The sequence below is a fragment of the Candoia aspera genome, chromosome 2 (genome assembly GCF_035149785.1).
Source record: "Candoia aspera isolate rCanAsp1 chromosome 2, rCanAsp1.hap2, whole genome shotgun sequence".
NCBI lineage: Eukaryota > Metazoa > Chordata > Lepidosauria > Squamata > Boidae > Candoia > Candoia aspera.
This window is the reverse complement of record NC_086154.1, coordinates 214,922,415-214,943,628: the sequence shown is the minus strand read 5'-3', so window position 1 is coordinate 214,943,628 and position 21,214 is coordinate 214,922,415. Positions and strand designations below refer to the sequence as shown.

At 39.4% G+C, this 21,214-nt stretch overlaps 1 protein-coding gene across 1 annotated transcript; it reads left to right on the top strand.

Annotated features, from left to right (window-relative positions):
* Positions 1–618: 618 nt before the first annotated feature.
* Positions 619–8,460, top strand: ARL14EPL (ADP ribosylation factor like GTPase 14 effector protein like). The gene is made up of 3 exons (XM_063296657.1): positions 619–651; positions 1,918–2,060; positions 8,216–8,460. Exons 1-3 carry the CDS (start codon positions 619–621, stop codon positions 8,430–8,432), a joined length of 393 nt encoding a protein of 130 aa, XP_063152727.1. The 3' UTR covers positions 8,433–8,460.
* Positions 8,461–21,214: the final 12,754 nt, after the last annotated feature.

Sequence of the window (21,214 nt, the reverse complement as noted above, 5' to 3'; positions counted from 1 at the left end):
TCTCTGCTGTGGTGCCTGCCTTCTGGAACAAAATCCCCCCAGGGATATGTACCACCCCCAACTCTGACCTTATTTAAATGAGCCCATAAAACCTGGCTCTTCCCACAGGCCTTGTGTGATTACTGGCTTGCAAGAGACTGATTTGGTTTTATTGCGTTTCATATTGTTTTGTCTCAAATTAATACTCTATGCCACTCAGCATTGTGATGGCCAAGCAGCCTATATATATAACAAACACACATACAACTAAATTATTTGTAAGCCGCCCAGAGTCGTCGTATGCGAGATGGGCAGCAAAGAAATTTAACAAACAAACAAACAAACAAACAAATAAATAGATGTTGGATTGTTATACGATTACATTGATATACATATGCTGCTGAACAAAGTGTAATTTCTGATGCTAAGAAAGAGTAACTTTATGAGAGCAGTATGGCGAGAGGCAGAAGATATCTTTTGGCATTTTAGAGAGGATCCACCATAGCTTATGTCTGGCAATTTCTTCTTCACCACTGAGACCTTCATTGTTTTGTTTTCATTTTACAACCTTTCATTTGGACTGCATTTTAGTGCTCAAATCCAGGATTATATTTGAAAACAGGATTTCAAAAGAGCATGATGGTAGCACAAATGATCTGCAAGGATAGAACGGTATTGAGTGGTGTGAATGCTATTGGAATAGATTTAGCTATGTTTCTTTAAAAAAAATGCCTTTAATTTCTTTAGCTTACTATGTCTTACTCCTTTTCTGCACTCTGCATAATATTTCTCACCCCAAAAAGGGAATAGCATGATGGGAATGAATATAGATAACAGTATATAAAAATATTACCTACACTGAATAGCAGTGGCTCTTTAGGATTTCAAACAGGCTTGTTTCTTAGCCATACGTAAGAAACCAGGGGTTGAATCTGAGACCATTTGCCCCACAAAGATACCTCCCTAACCATTTCTAAGGGACATAGGCTCATGACATTGCCCGTCTCGTCTTCAGCTTGCTGAAGAGGCAGCCTAAAGTTGTCTTTGGTTGTTCTACTATTGAAGTGGTGCTTTCTTTTGTATTTTTTTGGGGGAGGGGGGAGTTGGTACTCTTGTGGAATATTGCCAAAGTAAGGAACACAACACTGAGGAGAAGAAACATTTATTGCAATGATCATTGGATGCCTGCTTTAGAAGAAAGAAGGACCCCAAATAATGGAAAAACAAAGATTTCTATAGACGTTGACGGGTACAGGGCAGGAAATCCTAGGGATCTGATTGGCTGGCCAGTTTGGGGAAGCTGGGCAGGTCTTTGTCCCTGTACTGGGGGCGGGGGGAGTGAGTTCTACTGTTAGGCAAAATGGGGCTTTCAGGAAGGCAGCAGAGCTGGGGAAGTTCATTGTGAAGGAGATGGAATGTTGAGGTCATCAGCTGATAAGAAGATGGAAGGTTGGGGTTTCTCTAGGCCACAACTTCCTTGTAAGGGTTGCCCTTGGACTGCACTGTGAGTGGGTGAGGAAGCTTTTATTTTTTGGTCTAGATGGGATTCAGGGGGCTTTGCCTGGGGCAGAGAAGGTCAGTTTGGGTCTGATGGAATTAGGCAAAGAGGGGAGCTGGGTTTGACCTTGGTCATATCCAAAAGACAGGTGTGTGTGTGTGTGTGTGTGTGTACAGTCTTCAGTGATGGTTTCACCAAGTTTGATTTACCACATAGCATTCAAAATTACATTTTTATATTTTTCATCCAACATCAGCCAATCTTTAAGCAGTATTAATTAAAAAGGAAATTGATTCTATGTTTTAACAGGAATTGGGAAAAAGATTGCTGATTTGCAATCTAATTGCTGTTTTTTTTAGTTTCTGTTTTCATTTAATGCTGAATTCATAATGTAATTGTGAACATTTTATCTCTGTAACCACTAGTGTGTTTGTTCACAGCAACAAATTGAACGACAGCTAAAATGCTTGGCATTTCAAAATCCAGGACCTCTGCTAGCAGATTTCAACCCAGAAACTCGGGAACAGCAAAAGAAAGTCTGTATGTCAATGATAAACCAGGATTGTTTTAATACTACAAAGAAGTAAGATGTTGTATCCAAGTTCTTCCTATATTTTAAATTAGCTTTGGAAATAGAAATTCACAGGTTGTTTAATCACCTCCAGATGCTTAAGGCTCCAGATTAATGCATGCCTTCTTGGAAGTTCTACTGAAGTTAGTGGTATACAATATATTGATAATTACCATGATTGCTATGATCACTACTATTGTTCCTTGAATTTCTCTTATATAAGCATTTAGGACGGAATAAATATCCTCAGAATTAAGTAATAGGTTACTTGGTAGATCAAGGGTGCACAACTGAAGGCTGCATTTGGTCATGGAGAAGTGCCACACTCCAACATGCCACACTCCAACATGTGGGTGGGGCCAAGGCAAATGCAAACACTGATTTAAATTGTATGTGTATATGCACACACATGCACACAGAGTATTACAATGAAATACAGTTAATGTTTGTTGTCCCAGGAACTCTGGGTTCTTTAAAACCTGGCATGCTTTGCCAATTAACAGGCAAGGCAGAAATCTCTTTTATAGCTTTATTCTGCAGAAGAAAGGACACCCGTGACTTTAGTTCCATAAGTGCCTGGAGCTTGCATATCAACACAACTTTTATACACGTTTAGAACAAAGAGGTACATGATTATTGGCAAACAATAACATTATTCACATCCTTGGGTGGGCAAAGCACTCCCCAAAGGTGGGGACTTCCGCTGTTGCTGGGGAGAAATATGAGCCAACTGTTATCTGTTCCCATTGTGTGCACAACTGACCACTTCCTCCTCCCTCGTGAGGGGGTGCTTCTTGCCTTTCTCTGCTTGCACCTGGCTGATAACGGGATTCCACAACCAGGAATTGCTCCAGTCTTATCTATTAGCCTTTGAAATGTTCAAAGCAAATGGGCTAGGCAGTTAGGGCAGCTGGTTTCCGCTGTCTTCTTCAAATTAACCCTAGAATCACCATTCCAGCACATTAATGGTGTGCAAAGCTTTGGGGATTTGAAATTTCAAGATTGAAACACCCTGTTTCATATTCAGAATCTCTGTTCTGAATCCCAAGGAGATATTTTGACCATTCTGGAAACATTTCAAGCTTGGAACCTGGTTGGGAATAGTATCGGAACAGCCAAAACAAGCCAATTAATGTGTATGATAATATATGAGGATTGAATGAAATGTAATGCCGCTGCAGTAGAGGAGTATGGAGATAGCTCCTTTCACATTCCTTCTTGAGGTTATTTAAACACTAGCTCAGCTCTGAGAAAGAGGAGGGGGATGAGAAAGAAACTCAAAATGCCCCCCTTGGTTTTTTTTGGTATAAGAGGAGACAGAGAGAAAGTCTGTCAAGCTTTCAAGATTCTGTTACTACATCCTACAACAATAAAATGCAGTTCCAATAGTTCGTGTGATATCTGTTTCCTGACCTGGCCTAACTCAAAGGACTGACAACTATCTCCATAACTTTAGTTTAAACAGGGATAATTTAACAAATGAAACAGGAAAATGATCCTGAAATTATGTCTCTTTTTTTAACCTGTATTTACTTCTCCACATAATCACTACCACTGTCCTAACAGCCAGGAACCACGCTGAGACAAGGAACAGGTCTCTAGTGTTTTATTGCTGCTACATAACAGGGAAATCCTAACAAACTGAAGAAGCGTGGGAAAAACCCAGACATATAAACCCCAAAGGTTAAGGCGGGCCTGATTGGTGTCTCTTGGAATGGCTACCTAATTCCTCAGTGCTATGCATGTGCTTTACAGCCTGGATGGGAGCCCCCTGCTTGCCATCCTTACTCATGACATCACCCTCCGCTCCAGATTCACATTCCATTTCAGCCCCCTCCCTTCCAGAGTCTTGATAAGAGTCGACGTCTCCTTCTAAGGTCCCATGGGAACTGGGCAACGATGGAAAGTCTTAAAAGGAAAACTCCTCCAAGGACGAATCAGTGCTGCTCTCCAGGTCTGATAACGCTTCTGGCCCAGGTGGCCGCTGCTGGCGCCGGTTGTGGGTTAATCGGAACTGGTTGTTGTAACTGCTGTAGCATGGCAGCTTGTAATGTGTTAACCTGTAGATCTACCTGTTGTTGGTGTTGCTGCAGGGCTGCTGCCAATTGTTGGATGGCAAGCCGAATTTCTTGGTTTTCTGTAGACATTTCCAAATGTCTCTCCTTAAATTCTTGTTCCTCCCTCTTTCGATGGGAGTAGGAGTTTGTTAGGATTGATGTCCTAACAGCCAGGAACCACGCTGAGACAAGGAACAGGTCTCTAGTGTTTTATTGTTGCTACATAACAGGGAAATCCTAACAAACTGAAGAAGCGTGGGAAAAACCCAGACATATAAATCCCAAAGGTTAAGGCGGGCCCGATCGGTGTCTCTTGGAATGGCTACCTAATTCCTCAGTGCTACGCATGCGCTTTACAGCCTGGATGGGAGCCCCCTGCTCGCCATCCTTACTCATGACAACCACTTGCTACACACTTCTGCCAGTGATGGATAAGCTTCTTAAAGTCGTCATGAAAGAACTCCACACTTTGTCTCTTCAACCAGGTCCTGGCAGGGCTTTTCATCTTTTTATTTGAGTCAAACAATACTCCTTCAGCAGTCAAAAATTCAATCACAGTGCATTGCTTAAAGCACACTGATGAGTACTCGCTGCAGGCTTCCATTTCATGAACAATAACAACACAACCTTTTTTCACAGCAACTTCCCACCCACTGAAGTGAAAGAACAGATGCTAAAGAACAGGTCAGAATTTCTAGCACATCACTACTGAAATCTTTTGGCGATCTTTAAGCCATTGGAGGCACTACTTGTCTGTCATTCAACCCTAATAGATGACATGATTAAATGTTCTCTTGGGCAGTTCTGGTCAATGTTTGGAGGAGCTCTGGAGTAGGGGGCACATCCCATGCTTTGGGTGTCTCTTGGGGCTTGATCCGTTTGTGCATCCCAAAGGTAGACAGATGTCACTGGAAAATTCACAAATGAGACATGCTCATGCTATTCATCTTCTGTTTCTAAGTGCAAAATCACATCCCTTTTACTAGTCATAGCAAACAATATATATCTAGACAACAGCTACCATTATACTTTGTTCTCTTTGCAGTATTCCCTGGAATTGATCACATTTTAATGAATTTTATTAAGATTAAAAAAAGCAAAAAAAACCTACAAAAAAAAGAGTGTGAAACACAAGACAAAAATTTTTTGAAAGTTACATAAAGAAGTGACTTCCAACTTTCAACAAGAATATACAGCAATTTCCATAATCAATCCCTTACTCTATATCAAACCAAGATCACATTATTTCTATAAATCATTCCATTAGCAAACAAATTACTAAATGCAATTGCTCCTTCCCCGTATAAAAAAGAAAAAGATATATAAACCCCTAAATCAACTTCCCTCCCCCAAAAAACATTTATTTATTTCCTTCCTACCACTATTCTATTTCTGTCCACAATAATAAAAATCAAATTATAAAAACATAAATTGTCTACTTTTATAATTAATAATACTACAACAATCTTAACCCTATTAAACCTAAAAACCAAACAATTATTATTATACTTTATAGATACCTTATAAATCTTACAAATCAAACAAACATTAAAAAGATTCCAATAAATCTTAATCCAAATCATTAAAGAGAAATGAAATCATAATAGACTCACTGTCAATCCAATTAAATTCTTAAATTTTCACCCCACTTTGAAATATACCAAGACTAACATAGCTCCTTATTACACACAAGACATTTTTCCTTACAAAAATCAAACAGCCCAACTGCCCCCCTTAAAAACTCAGACTTCTCAGCAAAAAACCTCCCACAGAACAGATTCTCTTCTTTCCCATAGCATCCCCTCAGAAAAACAACTCTATTTGTGATTTGCAATTCAAGCAACCTCCCACAGAACAGAACCTCTGCTTTCCCATAACATTCCCTCAGAAAAACAACTCCTTTTGTAATTTGCAGCTCAGACTGTTGCTTTAACCCCTTCAGCACCAAAATGTAATCTTCACCTGGCATTACTTCAATCTTGCTGTCAGAAACATCTCCATCCTTGCCAAAATCTTCATCTTCTTCCATAATGTCTTCAGCCAGGTGATACACTTTAGAAATACTATCTTCCCCAATGTCCCGAATATTGTGCAGAATAGCCTGACAAAAATCTGAAAAGATCTCTTTGAAGGTCTCCTTAAACTCACAACAAGACCCTGAAAAATCTCCTTGAAATCCTCCATGTTTCAGGCAGTAGATAATGGCACCCTCTAGATACTTGACTCAGGAAGATAGGAGTTAATAAGTTAATGGAAAACTTCCAAATGAAATTGACGCAAGAGAAAATGTGCTAACAAGCTAACAAGCTAACAAACAACTCCCAAGCAAAGTGAAAGCAGGAAGCTGAAGATTCAAAACAGCAAATTCAATGTGTAGGAAAATATTAAATCCTCCAAATTCAATACAAAAATAATAGTAGGGAGGCAGTTATTTATTCTCAGTTGTCCTTAATATTTAAATGGGAAAAGAAGCCAAAACTTAAAAATATTTTTAAAAATTTAATCCAGAAATAACAATAAGCACCAAGAGAGTCAGCTTCTTCTTGCTGTAGAAAGCCTCTCTTAGGGTACGTAAACTTTTATATATATATATATATATATATATATATATATATATATATATATATATATATATAGTGATTTAGAAATGGGGCGGCTTGACCTAATGTTCCTTTAAGGCTACAGAGTGGGTTGGAAATGGTGACATCCCAGCCTCCCGGTGGCTCTTACCGGATCGTTGCAAATGCTGTTTGCAATTCTCTGGCTACAATATGGCGTTCCTGAGAACAAATGGGATAATTCCAAGCTTTTTCTTTATTCATGAAAAAACTCTAGGCTTCAGGTAAAAGCCTGCCTCAGCCCGAAAAAGTGCCACATTGTCAGTCCTGTCTGCAGAGCTTGTGGACACAGCTATTCACTCAGCCATGTTCCCCACCGGAAGTCAGGATTGATCACATGTTGATGATGTGTTTTGAAGGAGGAGAGAGACTCCTTCTTTTTATATCACTTTTCACTAGAAAACTGCTTCTCCCCAGATATTACAGTATATGTAAAAATGTATGGGTTTATGTATGTTTCTATTGCAAGGGAAGCACAGTTTCAAAAGCCAGTGGTTGCATTAACTTTTTAAAAATCAACAAAAAAGTATTGCTCCATTTAGTGGTGGTTTAAATCACAGTCCTTAATGGTAGACCTTTCTTTTCTCATATGAAGAAGATTGTAAGAGGCAACAGTAAATTGGGAACGCTATTTTGGAGTGCTACACATATTTTTCTCCAGTCCTCATACATTTTATTTAGTGTTTCTAAGAAATCACTGAAAGAACACCCAGCAGTGTGGAAGAAGTGATCCTCAGTAGGCTGATTGATAGTTCTATGTAGTTTTGCATCTGTACTGGGATCCTAAAAGGTTTTGAACCAGTTTTGAGACCCTAATAAGTGGATGAAGACAAAAATGAGTCCACTACAATCAAAATCAAAATGGGACAAAGAAAAGGAATTTATCCTTTTTGTTATTTTGACAAAGAAAAGGAATAGCCTCTATTTTTATATGTGCAGTCTTCAAGACTATAGCCACATGTCAGTTTTTATCTCTAATTAGTTTGGACTGGAATTAGATACACTATCCAGTGAATGTGGCTGGCTGTTTTCTACATTAGCAATCTGGCAATCCTCTGTTGAATTGGAATTTAATTTTCTGCTATGCATGCTCTGCTTTTAAGACTTATGCAGCTGATCACAATCCTAATACTTGTCTTTTCCACTGGGGATATTGCTTTCATGTCAAAAAAATGCATATCTTAACAGGACACAATCTGGATTGCCACTGCTGCCATTTATAGTTTACCTGAGTTTAAAAAATTCCCATGCTAAGCAGTCCTGAGCAACCATCTGTCAAAGCAATTTTCTTCCTCATCTTTTAAATAGGCCTCTGGTAATGCTGCGTTCCATTCTGAGGTAAAGATAAATGCTTTCTTTATTTGTATATTAAAATAATATCAGAAGGGAATACTGGAGAGGTTTTTTATTTTTTTTTGCTTTGCAGTGAATTTTCGATTTTTACTTCATATTCTAACAATCTAACAAGGTTCCCCTGTTTGCTATTTTATAGGACCATGAAGAAATATGACAAACATGGCCGGCTGCTTTCCAATAAAACAGATTTGTGTGATTGTCTAGAGAAAAACTGTCTGGGCTGCTTTTACCCTTGTCCTAAATGCAACTCAACGAAGTGTGGGGCAGAGTGTCGCTGCAACCGAAAATGGGTCTATGAGCAGATTCAGGTAGAGGCTGGCCAAATCATCCGATTTCCATTTCGAAACAACTAGATCACATTATGTTTCCTGATATTATTTTTCTCCCTTTTGTAAAAAACAAAACAAAACTTTTTTATTTCACAAATAAATGCTGGGCAGCCACAATATTTGAGGGAAGGAAAATAGCTTAAATGACAGAGGAAAGCTTGGAAAAGTGCATGTCTTGTGGGCAAAATAGTGTAACAGAGCCATGATTTGTGGGGAGGGAGGAGATAGTTTGATAACAAAAGCATCTTTGGGTCAGCAAACCTTGATATGAGAACTGGAGGAAAGGTTGCCTACCTCTGTTTCTCCATTACAAATCAGTGCCTCCCCCCACACATGCTTTTTTTAAATAGCATATTTGAAGTCCATGAAGTGGATGGTTTCCTAATTCTAAAGATGCATCTTGGACCACATGTGATTAAGAGAAGTTTTGCATGGTGGGGATGGAAGGGAATGGCAGGTAAGGGAAAAGATGAGGAACTTTTCACATACTATTTCTTTGCTCTCCATTCCTCTGAGCCAAAGAAGCTATGATCCTCAGCAAATTAGTATTAGAGTTTCATCTTAGGTTATTCGGATGTAGTGTGCAGCTGCCTCTCAGTTTCTTTAGTTAGAAAATGTTAGGATTAAGCCTTCTTCATTCCGGTACTTTCCAGATGTGTGGGGAAGACTGTAATTTTGGAGGCTAAGCTGGCTGGGGTATTCTGGAGGTTACAGCTGTAGGACATTTGGAGGAACTCCAGACTGGGTAGGCTTATCCAGATACTAGGGAATTGATTGAATGTTCCTCCACTGCTATGGTCAAGAAGAAAGGGATGTGTGGTTTAAATCCTTTTTGTTGGGTAGAATCAGCCAAGAATAAAGAATTTAAAACCAGCTGAGTAAATTAAAAAAGTAACCTCAACAGCTCATTATTTGTATAATACATCAATACATGTATTATACAAATGATCATACTTTGGTTATTGGGATGTAGCGTGCAGCTGCCTCTGAGTTTCTTTAGTTAGAAAATGTTAGGATTAAGCCTTCTTCATTCCAGTACCTTCCAGATGTGTGGGGAATACTGTAAATTTGGAGGCTAAGCTGGTTGGGGAATTCTGGGAGTTACAGCTGTAAGACATTTGGAGGACTTCCAGACTGGGGAGGCTTATCGAGACACTAGGGAGTTGATTGAATGTTCCTCCACTGCTGTGGTCAAGAAGAAGGGGATGTGTGGTTTAAACCCTTTTTGTTGGGTAGAATCAGCCAAGAATAAAGAATTTAAAACCAGCTGAGTAAATTAGAGAAAAAAGTAACCTCAACAGCTCATTATTTCTTGACTTCACCTCTACATGTATTACACAAATTATCATACTTTGGTTATTGGGATGTAGTGTGCAGCTGCCTCTGAGTTTCTTTAGTTAGAAAATGTTAGGATTAAGCCTTCTTCATTCTGGTACCCTCCAGATATGTTGGGAATACTGTAATTTCAGAGACTAAGCTGGTTGGGGAATTCTGGGAGTTACAGCTGTAAGACATTTGGAGGACCTCCAGACTGGGGAGGCTTATTCAGACACTAGGGAGTTGATTGAATGTTCCTCCACTGCTGTGGTCAAGAAGAAGGGGATGTGCAGTTTAAACCCTTTTTGTTGGGTAGAATCAGCCATGAATAAAGAATTTAAAACCAGCTGAGTAAATTAGAGAAAAAAGTAACCTCAACAGCTCATTATTTCTTGGCTGCATCTGTACATGCATTGTACAAATTATCACACCTTATCAGAAAAAAGAAAAAAAATTGTGTCTATGACAGCATGCCCTACCCACCAGTGTCAGATACATACCTCCAATAAACTGCACAGCTGGATGGAAAAAAGCTCAACAAAGCAGCTGAAAAATGATATGGCTAATGACACCCAAATAAGCAGGGATTAACACCAGCAAACAATCAAGCAGAAAACAATACCCTACCAAGGAGAAAACCACACCCCCACCAACACTGGCAGGGCAAGCTACTGTATATAAACAGGGAGCAAACCCCACACTCACTAGCACTGGTGATGTTACCTAGTTGGGTAATGAAATGTCTGCAAGCAAACAACCAAGCTCAGAGAGCACCACGGACTCCAAAGTTGTGTACTGCCTGAATCTCTCATTCCCAGTGAGTTTACAAAGGGAACAAAAGAAACCCATGAATAAAAGATTAATATAAACTTCTTATGTCTTCTTATTACAAGAGACTATTGTGTAACCTAACAATTGTTATCTTCTGTATTTATCATCTATGCAGAATGGAAGGCATTGAAGTAAGCACTGAAGTCTTTGAGCAAAGTTGCAGATGATTTCTATAAGCTATATCAAGCATATAGTTCTTACACTCTGGAAAAAAAAAGTAGCTTAAACATTGCATTCTCAGTTATTTATTTATCTGTAATTAAATGAAACAATATCCATATAAGGGAATAATTTTTACAAATAAACGTTCCTATCTATTTAAGAGATTGTTGAAATTTTATTTATTTTCAAACTAAAACACCTAAATTGGTTTCAATATTGCATCAATCCATTATATGGTTTGATTTTAACTTACTATATTGTATGACCCAAGCAGTTATGATTTGTAAACCATGTTTTGTGGTTTAGTATGTGAACCCAGCCAGTTTTGAATGACAAGTAAATCATGGCTTGATAAAACATAAATCCAATATTTATACTGAATATTGAAAATATTGTCTTAAAAATCTGTTCATTAAAATGATGGACAACTACTTCATTTTCTAGATTAGATCTGTAGATAGCTAGAAAAATATTTCTGACAAATATCAGGAACCTGTACTACTATATACTTGACATATAATTTCAAATTCTAAATATCTTTTGCATGCTGGTTTTATTTGCATAATATGACACTTCTGTTGTTCAGTTATTAAGTCGTGTCCGACTTCTCGTGACCCCATGGACCATAGCCCGCCAGGCTTTCCTGTCCTCCACTGTCTCCTGGAGTTTACTCAAATTCATGTTCATTGCATCGGTGATGCTATCTAACTATCTCATCCTCTGCCGTCCCCTTCTCCTTTTGCCTTCAGTCTTTCCTAGCATCAGGGTCTTTTCCAGTGAGTCTTCTCTTCGCATTAGGTGGCCAAAGTATTTGAGTTTCAGCTTCAGTATCTGTCCTCCCAATGAACAGTCATGGTTGACCTCCTTGCAGTTCAAGGGACTCTTAAGAGTCTTCTCCAGCACCACAGTTTGAAAGCATCAGTTCTTTGGTGCTCAGCCTTCCTTATGGCCCAACTCTCACAGCCATACATTACTACTAGGAAAACCATAGCTTTGATTATATGGACCTTTGTTGGCAAGGTGATGTCTCTGCTTTTTAATATGCTGTCTAGGTTTGCCATAGCTTTCCTCCCAAGGAGCAAGCTTCTTTTAATTTCATGGCTGCAGTCACCGTCTGTGGTGATCTTGGAGCCCAAGAAAATAAAATCTGTCATTGCTTCCATTTCTTCCCCTTTTATTTGCCAGGAAGTGATGGGACCAGATGCCATGATCTTAGTTTTTTTAATGTTGAGTTTCAAGCCAGCTTTTGCACTCTCCTCTTTCACCCTCATCAAGAGGCTCTTTAGTTCCTCTTTACTTTCTGCCATTAGGGTGGCATTGTCTGCATATCTGACATTGTTGATATTTCTCCTGGCAATCTTAATTCTGGCTTGTGATTCATCCAGCCTGGCATTTCTCATGATGTACTCTGCATATAAATAAGCAGGGTGACAAAACACAGCCTTGTCGTACCCTTTTCCCAATTTTGAACCAATCGGTTGTTCCATGTCCGGTTCTAACTGTTGCTTCCTGACCCGCATACAGGTTTCTCAGGAGACAGGTAAGGTGGTCCGGTACTCCCATCTCTTTAAGAATTTGCCACAGTTTGTTGTGATCCACACAATCAAAGGCTTTAGCGTAGTCAATGAAGCAGAAGTAGATGTTTTTCTGGAACTCTCTTGCTTTCTCCATGATCCAGCAAATGTTGGCAATTTGATCTCTAGTTCCTCTGCCTTTTCAAAACCCAGCTTGTACATCTAGTAGTTCTCGGTTCATATATTGCTGAAGCCTAGCTTGTAGGATTTTGAGCATAACCTTGCTAGCATGTGAAATGAGTGCAATTGTGCGGTAGTTTGAACATTCTTTGGCATTGCCCTTCTTTGGAATTGGAACGTAAACTGACCTTTTCCAATCCTGTGGCCACTGCTGAGTTTTCCAAATTCGTTGGCATATTGAGTGCAGCACTTTAACAGCATCATCTTTTAGGATTTTAAATAGCTCAGCTGGAATACTGTCATCTCCGCTAGCTTTGTTGTTAGTAATGCTTCCTAAGGCCCACCTAAGGTTCTCTCTTTTTGCTTTCCTTCTTTCCTCAGCTATTTGTAAAGCCTCATCAGACAGCCACTTTGCTTTCTTGCATTTCTTTTTTGGGGGGATGGTTTTAGTTGCTGCATCCTGTACAATGTTATGAACCTCCATCCATAGTTCTTCAGGTACTATGTCTACCAGATCTAGTCCCTTAAATCTATTCATCACCTCCACTGTATATTAATAAGGGATATGATTTAGGTCATACCTGAATGGTCTAGTGATTTTCCCTATGTTCTTCAATTTTGCAATAAGAAACAATGACTTCTTATGATTGATATATGATATGACACTGGTGAAATGTCCCCTGTGCGAGCACCAAGTCATGTCTGACCCTTCAGGGGGAGGCCGCTTTCACAATGTTTTCTCGGCAGAATATAGCTGGGTGGTTTGCCATTGCCTTCCCCAGTCCTCACCTTCCCCAGCAAGCTGGGTACTTATTTTACCAACCTTGGAAGGATGGAAGCCTGAGTCAATCTGAGCCGGCTACCCGAGAATCCATCTTCTTCTGGAATCGAACTCGGGTCGTGGGGAGAATTTTGGTTGCAATACTGCCGCCTACCACTCTGCCCCACACACAGCTGTCATTATATGACACTGCATTGATCCAAATAACATTTTTAAGCAATCTTCTGCAAATGTACTGCCCAAATATCCAAGGATAACAAAGCTTTTGACTTCTTATTAGGAAAAGGAATTAAGCTCATGGTTGATCCCATGTGGAATACCATGGGGTTCAGTCTTCTCTTTCCTGTTATTTAACATTTGTATGAAACTGTTGGAAAAGATTATCTGCAGTGAGGTATCATCAGGATGCTGATGGTTCTCACTTGTGCTTTGCCACTGAGCCAGAGATGCTAGGGAATTTGAGCCAATGCCTGGAGGCTATCAGGGACTTAATGGGGAGAAACAAGCTTAGACTAAACCCTAGCAAAATGGAATTGGTAATTCATAAATGTCTGGGCTTTCCAGAAGCATTGATTCCAGGGTTTGCTCTTGATGGGAGTCATACTCCCTCTGAAGGAGTAGGCATACAGAACAGATTACCTACAGGGAAAAATGCTATTGCAGGATAACTCCTATTCTGCAGTTGGTGTATGGGTTGCAGGTAAACTGGGCCCAATTCAAAATGCTGGCTATCACCTATTAAGCCATATTGGACATTGCTCTGAATGACATTAGTAACCACTTTATCCAACATGATTCTGCCTGCTGTGTAAGGGCACTACAGAGGATCTACTCAAGGTTGCACCTGAACAAGAGGTGAAAGAAGGGGGAAGCAGACGGCAGACCTTCTTGCAGTTTTCCTCCACATTATGGAATTTGCTGCCCATGGAGTTAGGTCTGGCTTCTGTTATACTGTTGTACAGTGCCCAGAATCTCTGGGTTGCATAATATAAAAATTATTGTAGTAAAACTAATAAAAATATATGCTATGAAAGACATGAGACCATATGAAGGAATGGGAAGGTAATGATATTCAATAAGGACATTGCTAAGCATGTTCTTGGCTATAACCCAATAAATGTCAGGATAACATGCATTAGAATTAATGTATATCCAATGAAACACGTTCTTATATAAATGTATGTACTTCCTACAGATACTGTGGAGGAAGACCTTGAAAAAACTTATGGCAAATTGCAAGAAGTGCTAAATGAAACATTCAAGAAAAGATGTAGTATTTCTAGTGACTGATTTGAATGCAAAGGCTGAAGAAAGAAGGAAAGTAGAATTACAGAAATAATGCAGAAGTTTAGGTTAACAGAGTTTTTGTTAATTGCCAAAGAATTCTTTAGCTTCACACAAAATAAACAAGGACTCTACATATGGGCATCACAGAATAGATAACACTGGAACAAAAGGTATTATAGGAAACAGAAGATAAAGCCATGCTGGGGGATCCTGGGAGTTGAAGTCCATACATCTTCAAGTTGCCAAGGCTGAGAAACACTAGGCTATCAGCATTTTCCTTATAATCTGCTTTTTTCCCTGCAGATTCCTTTTGTCGTGATGTTGGCTGGATGAGTCAGTGGCAAGTTTCAACTCTGCTTCTTCCCTATTCTTTGTTTCTCAGTTGCAACAGCTGCTTTTCCTTTAATTAGGCTGTTCATAGCTGCTTTCTCCTTTTTCTGATCTATCACTTGATGCTCCAGTTAGTCCTTGCTGTCTCATGCCATCTTCTCCCCCAGACTACTTCTTCTGTTTGCTGAAAACTGTAGCCTCCAGTCTAACATGCACATGCCAGCAAAAGGAGAAACTCTCACCGCTTAGATTACTTAGCTGGATGACTGGCTGTAAGGAAAAGTTGAGGGATGATCATTGCTTCTAGAATGTTGTGAATCTGACTGATAAGGAAGGAATAACTTGCATGATCCAGGTCTTCGATATCTGCTTCCATGCAACAACAAAAATTAAAAAAAAACCCAGAAGGGGTGGGAAAGGGTTGCTCTTTCCCAATCTTCCACATCCATATTCTCTTACAAAAATAATCGGTAAGGAAGGGTTCATATCTTCCTTCCACAGGTTCATCTGGTCTGTTACATCACAAATATTTGGAAGTGTTTCTGGGTTCAGAGGATTTAGTTTGGGAAACCATTGAATTCCCCCCTCAAAAAAGTGGGAAATGGAATGTTCTAGATTTCTCTGAATATGTTCATTCCAGATGGATGAATTTTGCAGAACTTTATTTGAAACCCCTTACAGATGAGATTGTAGAATTACAGAAACAGATGATGAAACCAAAGGGTGACTTTGCTTGTCTGGGTTGAGAGAAAACAATGGAAAACGTGGATGAACAGCATCAAAGATACCACTGGAAGTTCTGATGTGTCATCCTGAATCCTGCTGGCTACCTGAATTATGTCACAACAAAGGTCAAATGCTTCCAGAAGAGTATAATCCCCACACATTTTTATACCTTCCACCAAGCCTTGACCAGCTCATCAGACTTGGCTGGTTTCATCTATGCCATCTTTTCTCATACCCCTGGGACTCTTCCTCTAGAAAGCCATTGCCATATCCTGTTCATGGGAGCCATCTGTTGTTTTGGAAACCATCATTTATTGGAGAATGATAATTCATTGTGTGTTTTTCTAACTCTTCATTCTGCTATATTTTAGATGCTAAATTATGCTGAAATCTTCCTGAGCAAATCTTTCTGCCTCCATGACTTCATTTTTCACAAACATCCACTCACACAAATGGTGAAAGGTGAAAGGTTCCCTGTGCAGGCACCGAGTCATGTCTGACCCTTTGGGGGGACACCACTTTCGCGACATTTTCTTGGCAGACTATTGGGGTGGTTTGCCATTGCCTTCCCCAGTCGTCACCTTCCCCAGCAAGCTGGGTACTCATTTTACCAACCTCGGAGGGATGGAAGGCTGAGTTGACCTGAGCCGGCTACCTGAGAGAGAATCCAGCTTCTGCTGGGATCGAACTTGGGTCATGGGGAGAGTTTTGGTTGCAATACTGCTGCCTACTCTGCGCCACACGAGGTTCAGTCACACAAATACATAGCATAAAAATGTATGACACTGTCTCATGACATTATACAATGATTGGGATTACATTTATGGATTGATTTTTATCCCACCTTTATTTTTGGTCCACTCAAGGGGGCATACATATTTAATGTTCCCACCTCCTATTTTCCCCACAACAACAACCCTGTAAGGTAGGTTGGGCTGAGAGTGAATGACTGGCCCAAGCTGGCTTTCATGCCTAAGGGAGGACTAAAATACAGTGCCTCCTGGTTTCTATCCCAGCAGCTTAGCCACTATACAGAACTGGATCTATATGCTACAGACAGGATTCTGGCATTAATATAGTGATTCACAGTTTACTAATTAATGAGGTCATGTCTGGTTGATATTTTCTAATAATAGTACTTATATGAACCATGGGTGGAATCATTGCTGTGGGGAAACTTTTGAGTTAATGCAAGCCAGGTTACTTACAGGTAGTCCTTGCTTAACTACCACAATTGGGACTGGAATTTAGGTCACTAAGTGATGTGGCTGTTAAGTCAATATGGATCCAATTTTACGACCATTTTTGCAGTCACTGTTAAGCAAATCACATGGTTGTTAAGTGAACCACGTGGTCATTAAGCAAATCATGCAGTTCCCTACTGCTTTTGCTTATCAGAAGCTGGCTGGGAAGATTGAAAATGGTGGTCATGTGATTGCAGGATGCTGCAACCGTCGTAAATGTGTAACAGTTGCCAAGTGCCCAAATTGCAATCATGTAACTGTGGGCATGCTGTGATGGTTGTAAGTGCGAGGACCACTCATAAGTCAGTTTTTTCAGCGCTGTCATAACTTTGATTGGTCGCTCAACAAATGGTCATTAAGTGAGGACTACCTGTAATTTGTATTTTTTTTAATGACTTACTGAGTTTCTATGATACATTGTATGTCCAGAAATACTGTGATAGTGGCGTATAATCATTTTTGCATAACCATAACCAGGGCCGCAATTGGGGGGGCAAGCAGGGCATGTGCCCTGGGCGCCACGCTGGGGGGGGGTGCCAAAATGAGTGCTGGGCGGGCGCCAAAATGGGCATGGAATCCATATTTGCCCCGGGTGACACAGACCCTAGTTGAGGGCCTGACCATAACCACCACAACATAATCTTAAATGTTTATGAAAACATAATGCATGATATCATATCTGCAATATTTTAGGAAGGTGAGCTGTTGTACCAGATTGGCCTATGGCTCCAGATTGTATGCTACAGTGGTTTATATACCAGATTTTGAGCAGTAAGCCATTCTTTTGCATTTCAACAACAGATTCTGATTATCTTGGGCAGGATGCCAAATGATCCCACTTCACATGGAAAATGAGTTTAGCTTGTCCTACCGCTTACACAGCTTACCCATCAACATCTGAGAAGGAAAAACCCTTTATATTCACCATTCTCTGCTTGTTGAGGTCACAATTATGCTAGAAAATGCACAGATCACATCCTTTGAAGTCTCTTTCATAAATATAGCTATGTTCATAAAAACATTGCTAAAGAAAGCAAATTAAATATAAGCAGCATTTCCAAATCAAACTAGAGATTTGATTAAGAATTCCTGTCTGAAAAAAATCAGATGAATTTGGAATTCTGCCATCACAAACATTTCAAGATATAGTCCAGATATTTTTCTCAGCCTGTATAAGTTTGCAACAAAGACAATAATTAAATTGTAGTTCTCAAATGAGAACATCACCATTTTCATTTTTCTGAAAGTGTCACTCTTTCTTGTTATCAATAGTGTAGAATGAATTTAAAATATACAGAATTTTCCTTACTAGCTGTGTAGTTCAGTCTTTTGGGGTTGAACACAAAGCATCTCCCCATGTTTAGTCTTACCTACAGGCTGCAAAACTAAGTATGACACTCTCACACCTCAAACACTTTTGAGAATTTAGAAGAAAGGCTTTAACAAAATGGGACCTTAAATTTTTAACAGAATGTTTGTAGAGCATAGCAGTTAAGAATCTTTTTCTCTCTTTATATTTTTTGGCACTTTTTAAAAGTTTTTTAAAAATAGATGGCTTCCATAATGGATACACTAATAAAATGATATTGTGCAAAATAACCGGCACATTTGATCTTAGTAAAAAAAAGCTGAGATGTCTTGAACTTTTATTCAGCAGCCCGAGGGCAATTAAGGTTGTAAAAGAAATGTGCTCTGCATATACATTTGTTTGATCAGTTCTTACACTCTCTATCTGGGAATTCAGTACATAGAGCCTTCATAGTCAGTTGCCATTATCCTTTTCTAAAAATCCTGGGGAAAATTTGTACCTTAGCTGACATTTTTCTTTGAGAATTGTTCAGCAAAGAGAGTGTTCTTGAGGATACTGACCCTATAAACACAATGGACAACATACGGTGGATGTGGCAGCTTTTCCATGTGATTAATGGATAGTAGGCTACACTGCTGAAGTTCAGAGATTTTCTCCCCAAGAAAAAAACAGGTTTATAGTACAGGCAAAGCTTTATTCAGGGATTGTTCTTCTGTGAATAGGGAATGAGAATGAAGATATTAGCCCTGCCCCTCTCTCTGGTTATTCTCCCCATAACTTTCCATTAATTGGTCAGCTTGTGTAGGGCATCACATAATATCCCTGTATCACAGAGAATAAAAGGCCACTGCTGCAGATGTTATCCTGCTAACTTGAGAAGGATGGCCAAGAAAGTCACAGGTTGGTGGAAGATGCTCAAGTTTGCGTTTCCCCACTCATATGTTGATTCTTTGCTTTCACTGGAAAATACCAAAGCGATTATCCTAAAACACTTTTCTTAGCCTGGTATCCTCCAGATTCCATATGCCCCACAGCCAGCATGACCAAAGGCTGGATCTAACAGAATATGAAGATAATGAAAGCACAATCCCCAAAATTGGGGAGAGCTGTCTTAAATTATCATTCCCTCTAGGATGAAATTGGCTTTCTTATGATAGTATTTATTCAAACAATCCTTTTCATTTATTAATTAAATTTTATTTATTTTTATACTTGTTCTACTACCACTTGCTGGCTGTTATTTTAGTGCATTCCCATTTTAACATGACTTTAGGGATGGATACAGAAACCACTTTAAACAATTCCTCAGGATGAACAAAATCCAACTAATACTACCTTCTATGACAGGACTGAGGAACTAGTGACCCTCCAAATGTTTCTGAGCTTACAACACCCAGCATCCCTAACCAGTGGTCATGCTAGTTATTGTTGCTGCGAGTCAGAGCAGAGTTCAGCTGGAGATCTTACTCTTTACTTAGGGCATTTAATTGTAGTAAGGAGTCTTCAATAAGAACACACATACAAGTCAAAATAATTGGTCAGTGCTCTCTTCTTTAAAAAGAAACAGGATTGGAACTTGTTTTCTTCCACTTGTTGCTTCTCTATAAACCACAGCCTAATCCTCACCACTGGCAACACTAAAACTGCTAGAAATTAGATTCAACAACATCTGAAGAACCTCAAATTTATCACCCTAGATTTAGGGCAATTTTACCCTCCTAAACAGGTCTGAGAGCCAGTTTGGTGTAGTGGTTAAGGCACCAGGCTAGAGACCAGGAGTTCTAGTCCCACCTTAGGCACAAAGCCTGTTGGGTGACCTAGGACCAGTCACTTTCTCTCAGCCCTAGGAAGGAGGCAATGGCAAACCACTTCTGAAAAACCTTGCCAAGAAAACTTCAGGGACTTGTCCAGGCAGTCTCCAAGAATTGGATACAATTGAATGGATTAAAAAAGAAAAAAAACGTCTACTTAGATAAACTCCATTAAGATAAATTGGGATTGTGGTTAGATACAAATGTTCAGGACTGAGTTGCTTCCACATTCACCTGGCACCTGGAATTATTAGGTAAATTTATCTGGAATTATTTATGTCTGAATAGCCATACATAGGGTTGTAGTCAGAGTTATATGCAAATAGCTTTTCTTGGGCAGATGTAGTATTTCCACCATTCAGCTGAACAGCAGAAGCAGAGAAAAAGAATAAAAAAACAAAAACAATTTGAACTGTTTTGATCTTAGTTTATAATCATAAAGGTGACTTGAAGAACCGCTGCAAGAACTAATTGTTTTTTTTCCTCTTTTCTCTGCCCATCTCTTTTCCTTGAGTTCCATGTCTTTAAAACTTTAAGCCTTGGGAAGTATCTTTTTCATGATTAACATTTGTGAACTGTATGGTGTCTTTTTAGCTAAAGAAAATAGTAAAAATGCTTTAAATAGATCTGTTCAACAGTAAAGTGAGCTGGCTGCTTCAGAAAACTGAACATGTCATGGAAAGACAACAAATTGTGGTTATTTATTACTGTATTTTTACTACCAGGTAGAAGCTAAGCATTTATAAGCTATTATGTACTAATCCTTTAACTTTTGGGAAAGTGGGTGGTATTGGTGCTGGTTGCTCTCCTGAGAGTAGATCAAGATTCTGGGTCAGTCCTACATGACAGTAATTCTGGTTTAATTGGGAAGATCTGTCAGAATATATATAATATTATATTCTTTCATTTTGGTTTAGTTATAGTGTAATTCTTTGCATGTTCACTCAATTGCACTTTCTGCTGAGTTCAACTGGGCTTCCACCCAAGTATGTGTAAAGAGGACAATGACCCTAATTCCCAAGGTTGTGTCCTTACTTGTACCTAACAATGGCTCAAGCATTCCCTGGCAACATCTTTTGCTGTGTCCCCAAGGCACTGACTTCCTCTCATGAGTGAAAGGCACTAACTTCCAAGGTGCTAACTTCGAAGCCCATGAGTAAAAGAATCAATTGATCGATCGATCAATCAATCAGTCAATCAATCATATTTATTTGGTCAATGACCAGCAAAAGTCATGAGTGAAAGAAGATAAAGCCATCCTTAGTTGCACTGGTGTTAAAGCAGCCTTTCCCCGCTCATCTGGACACCATCCAA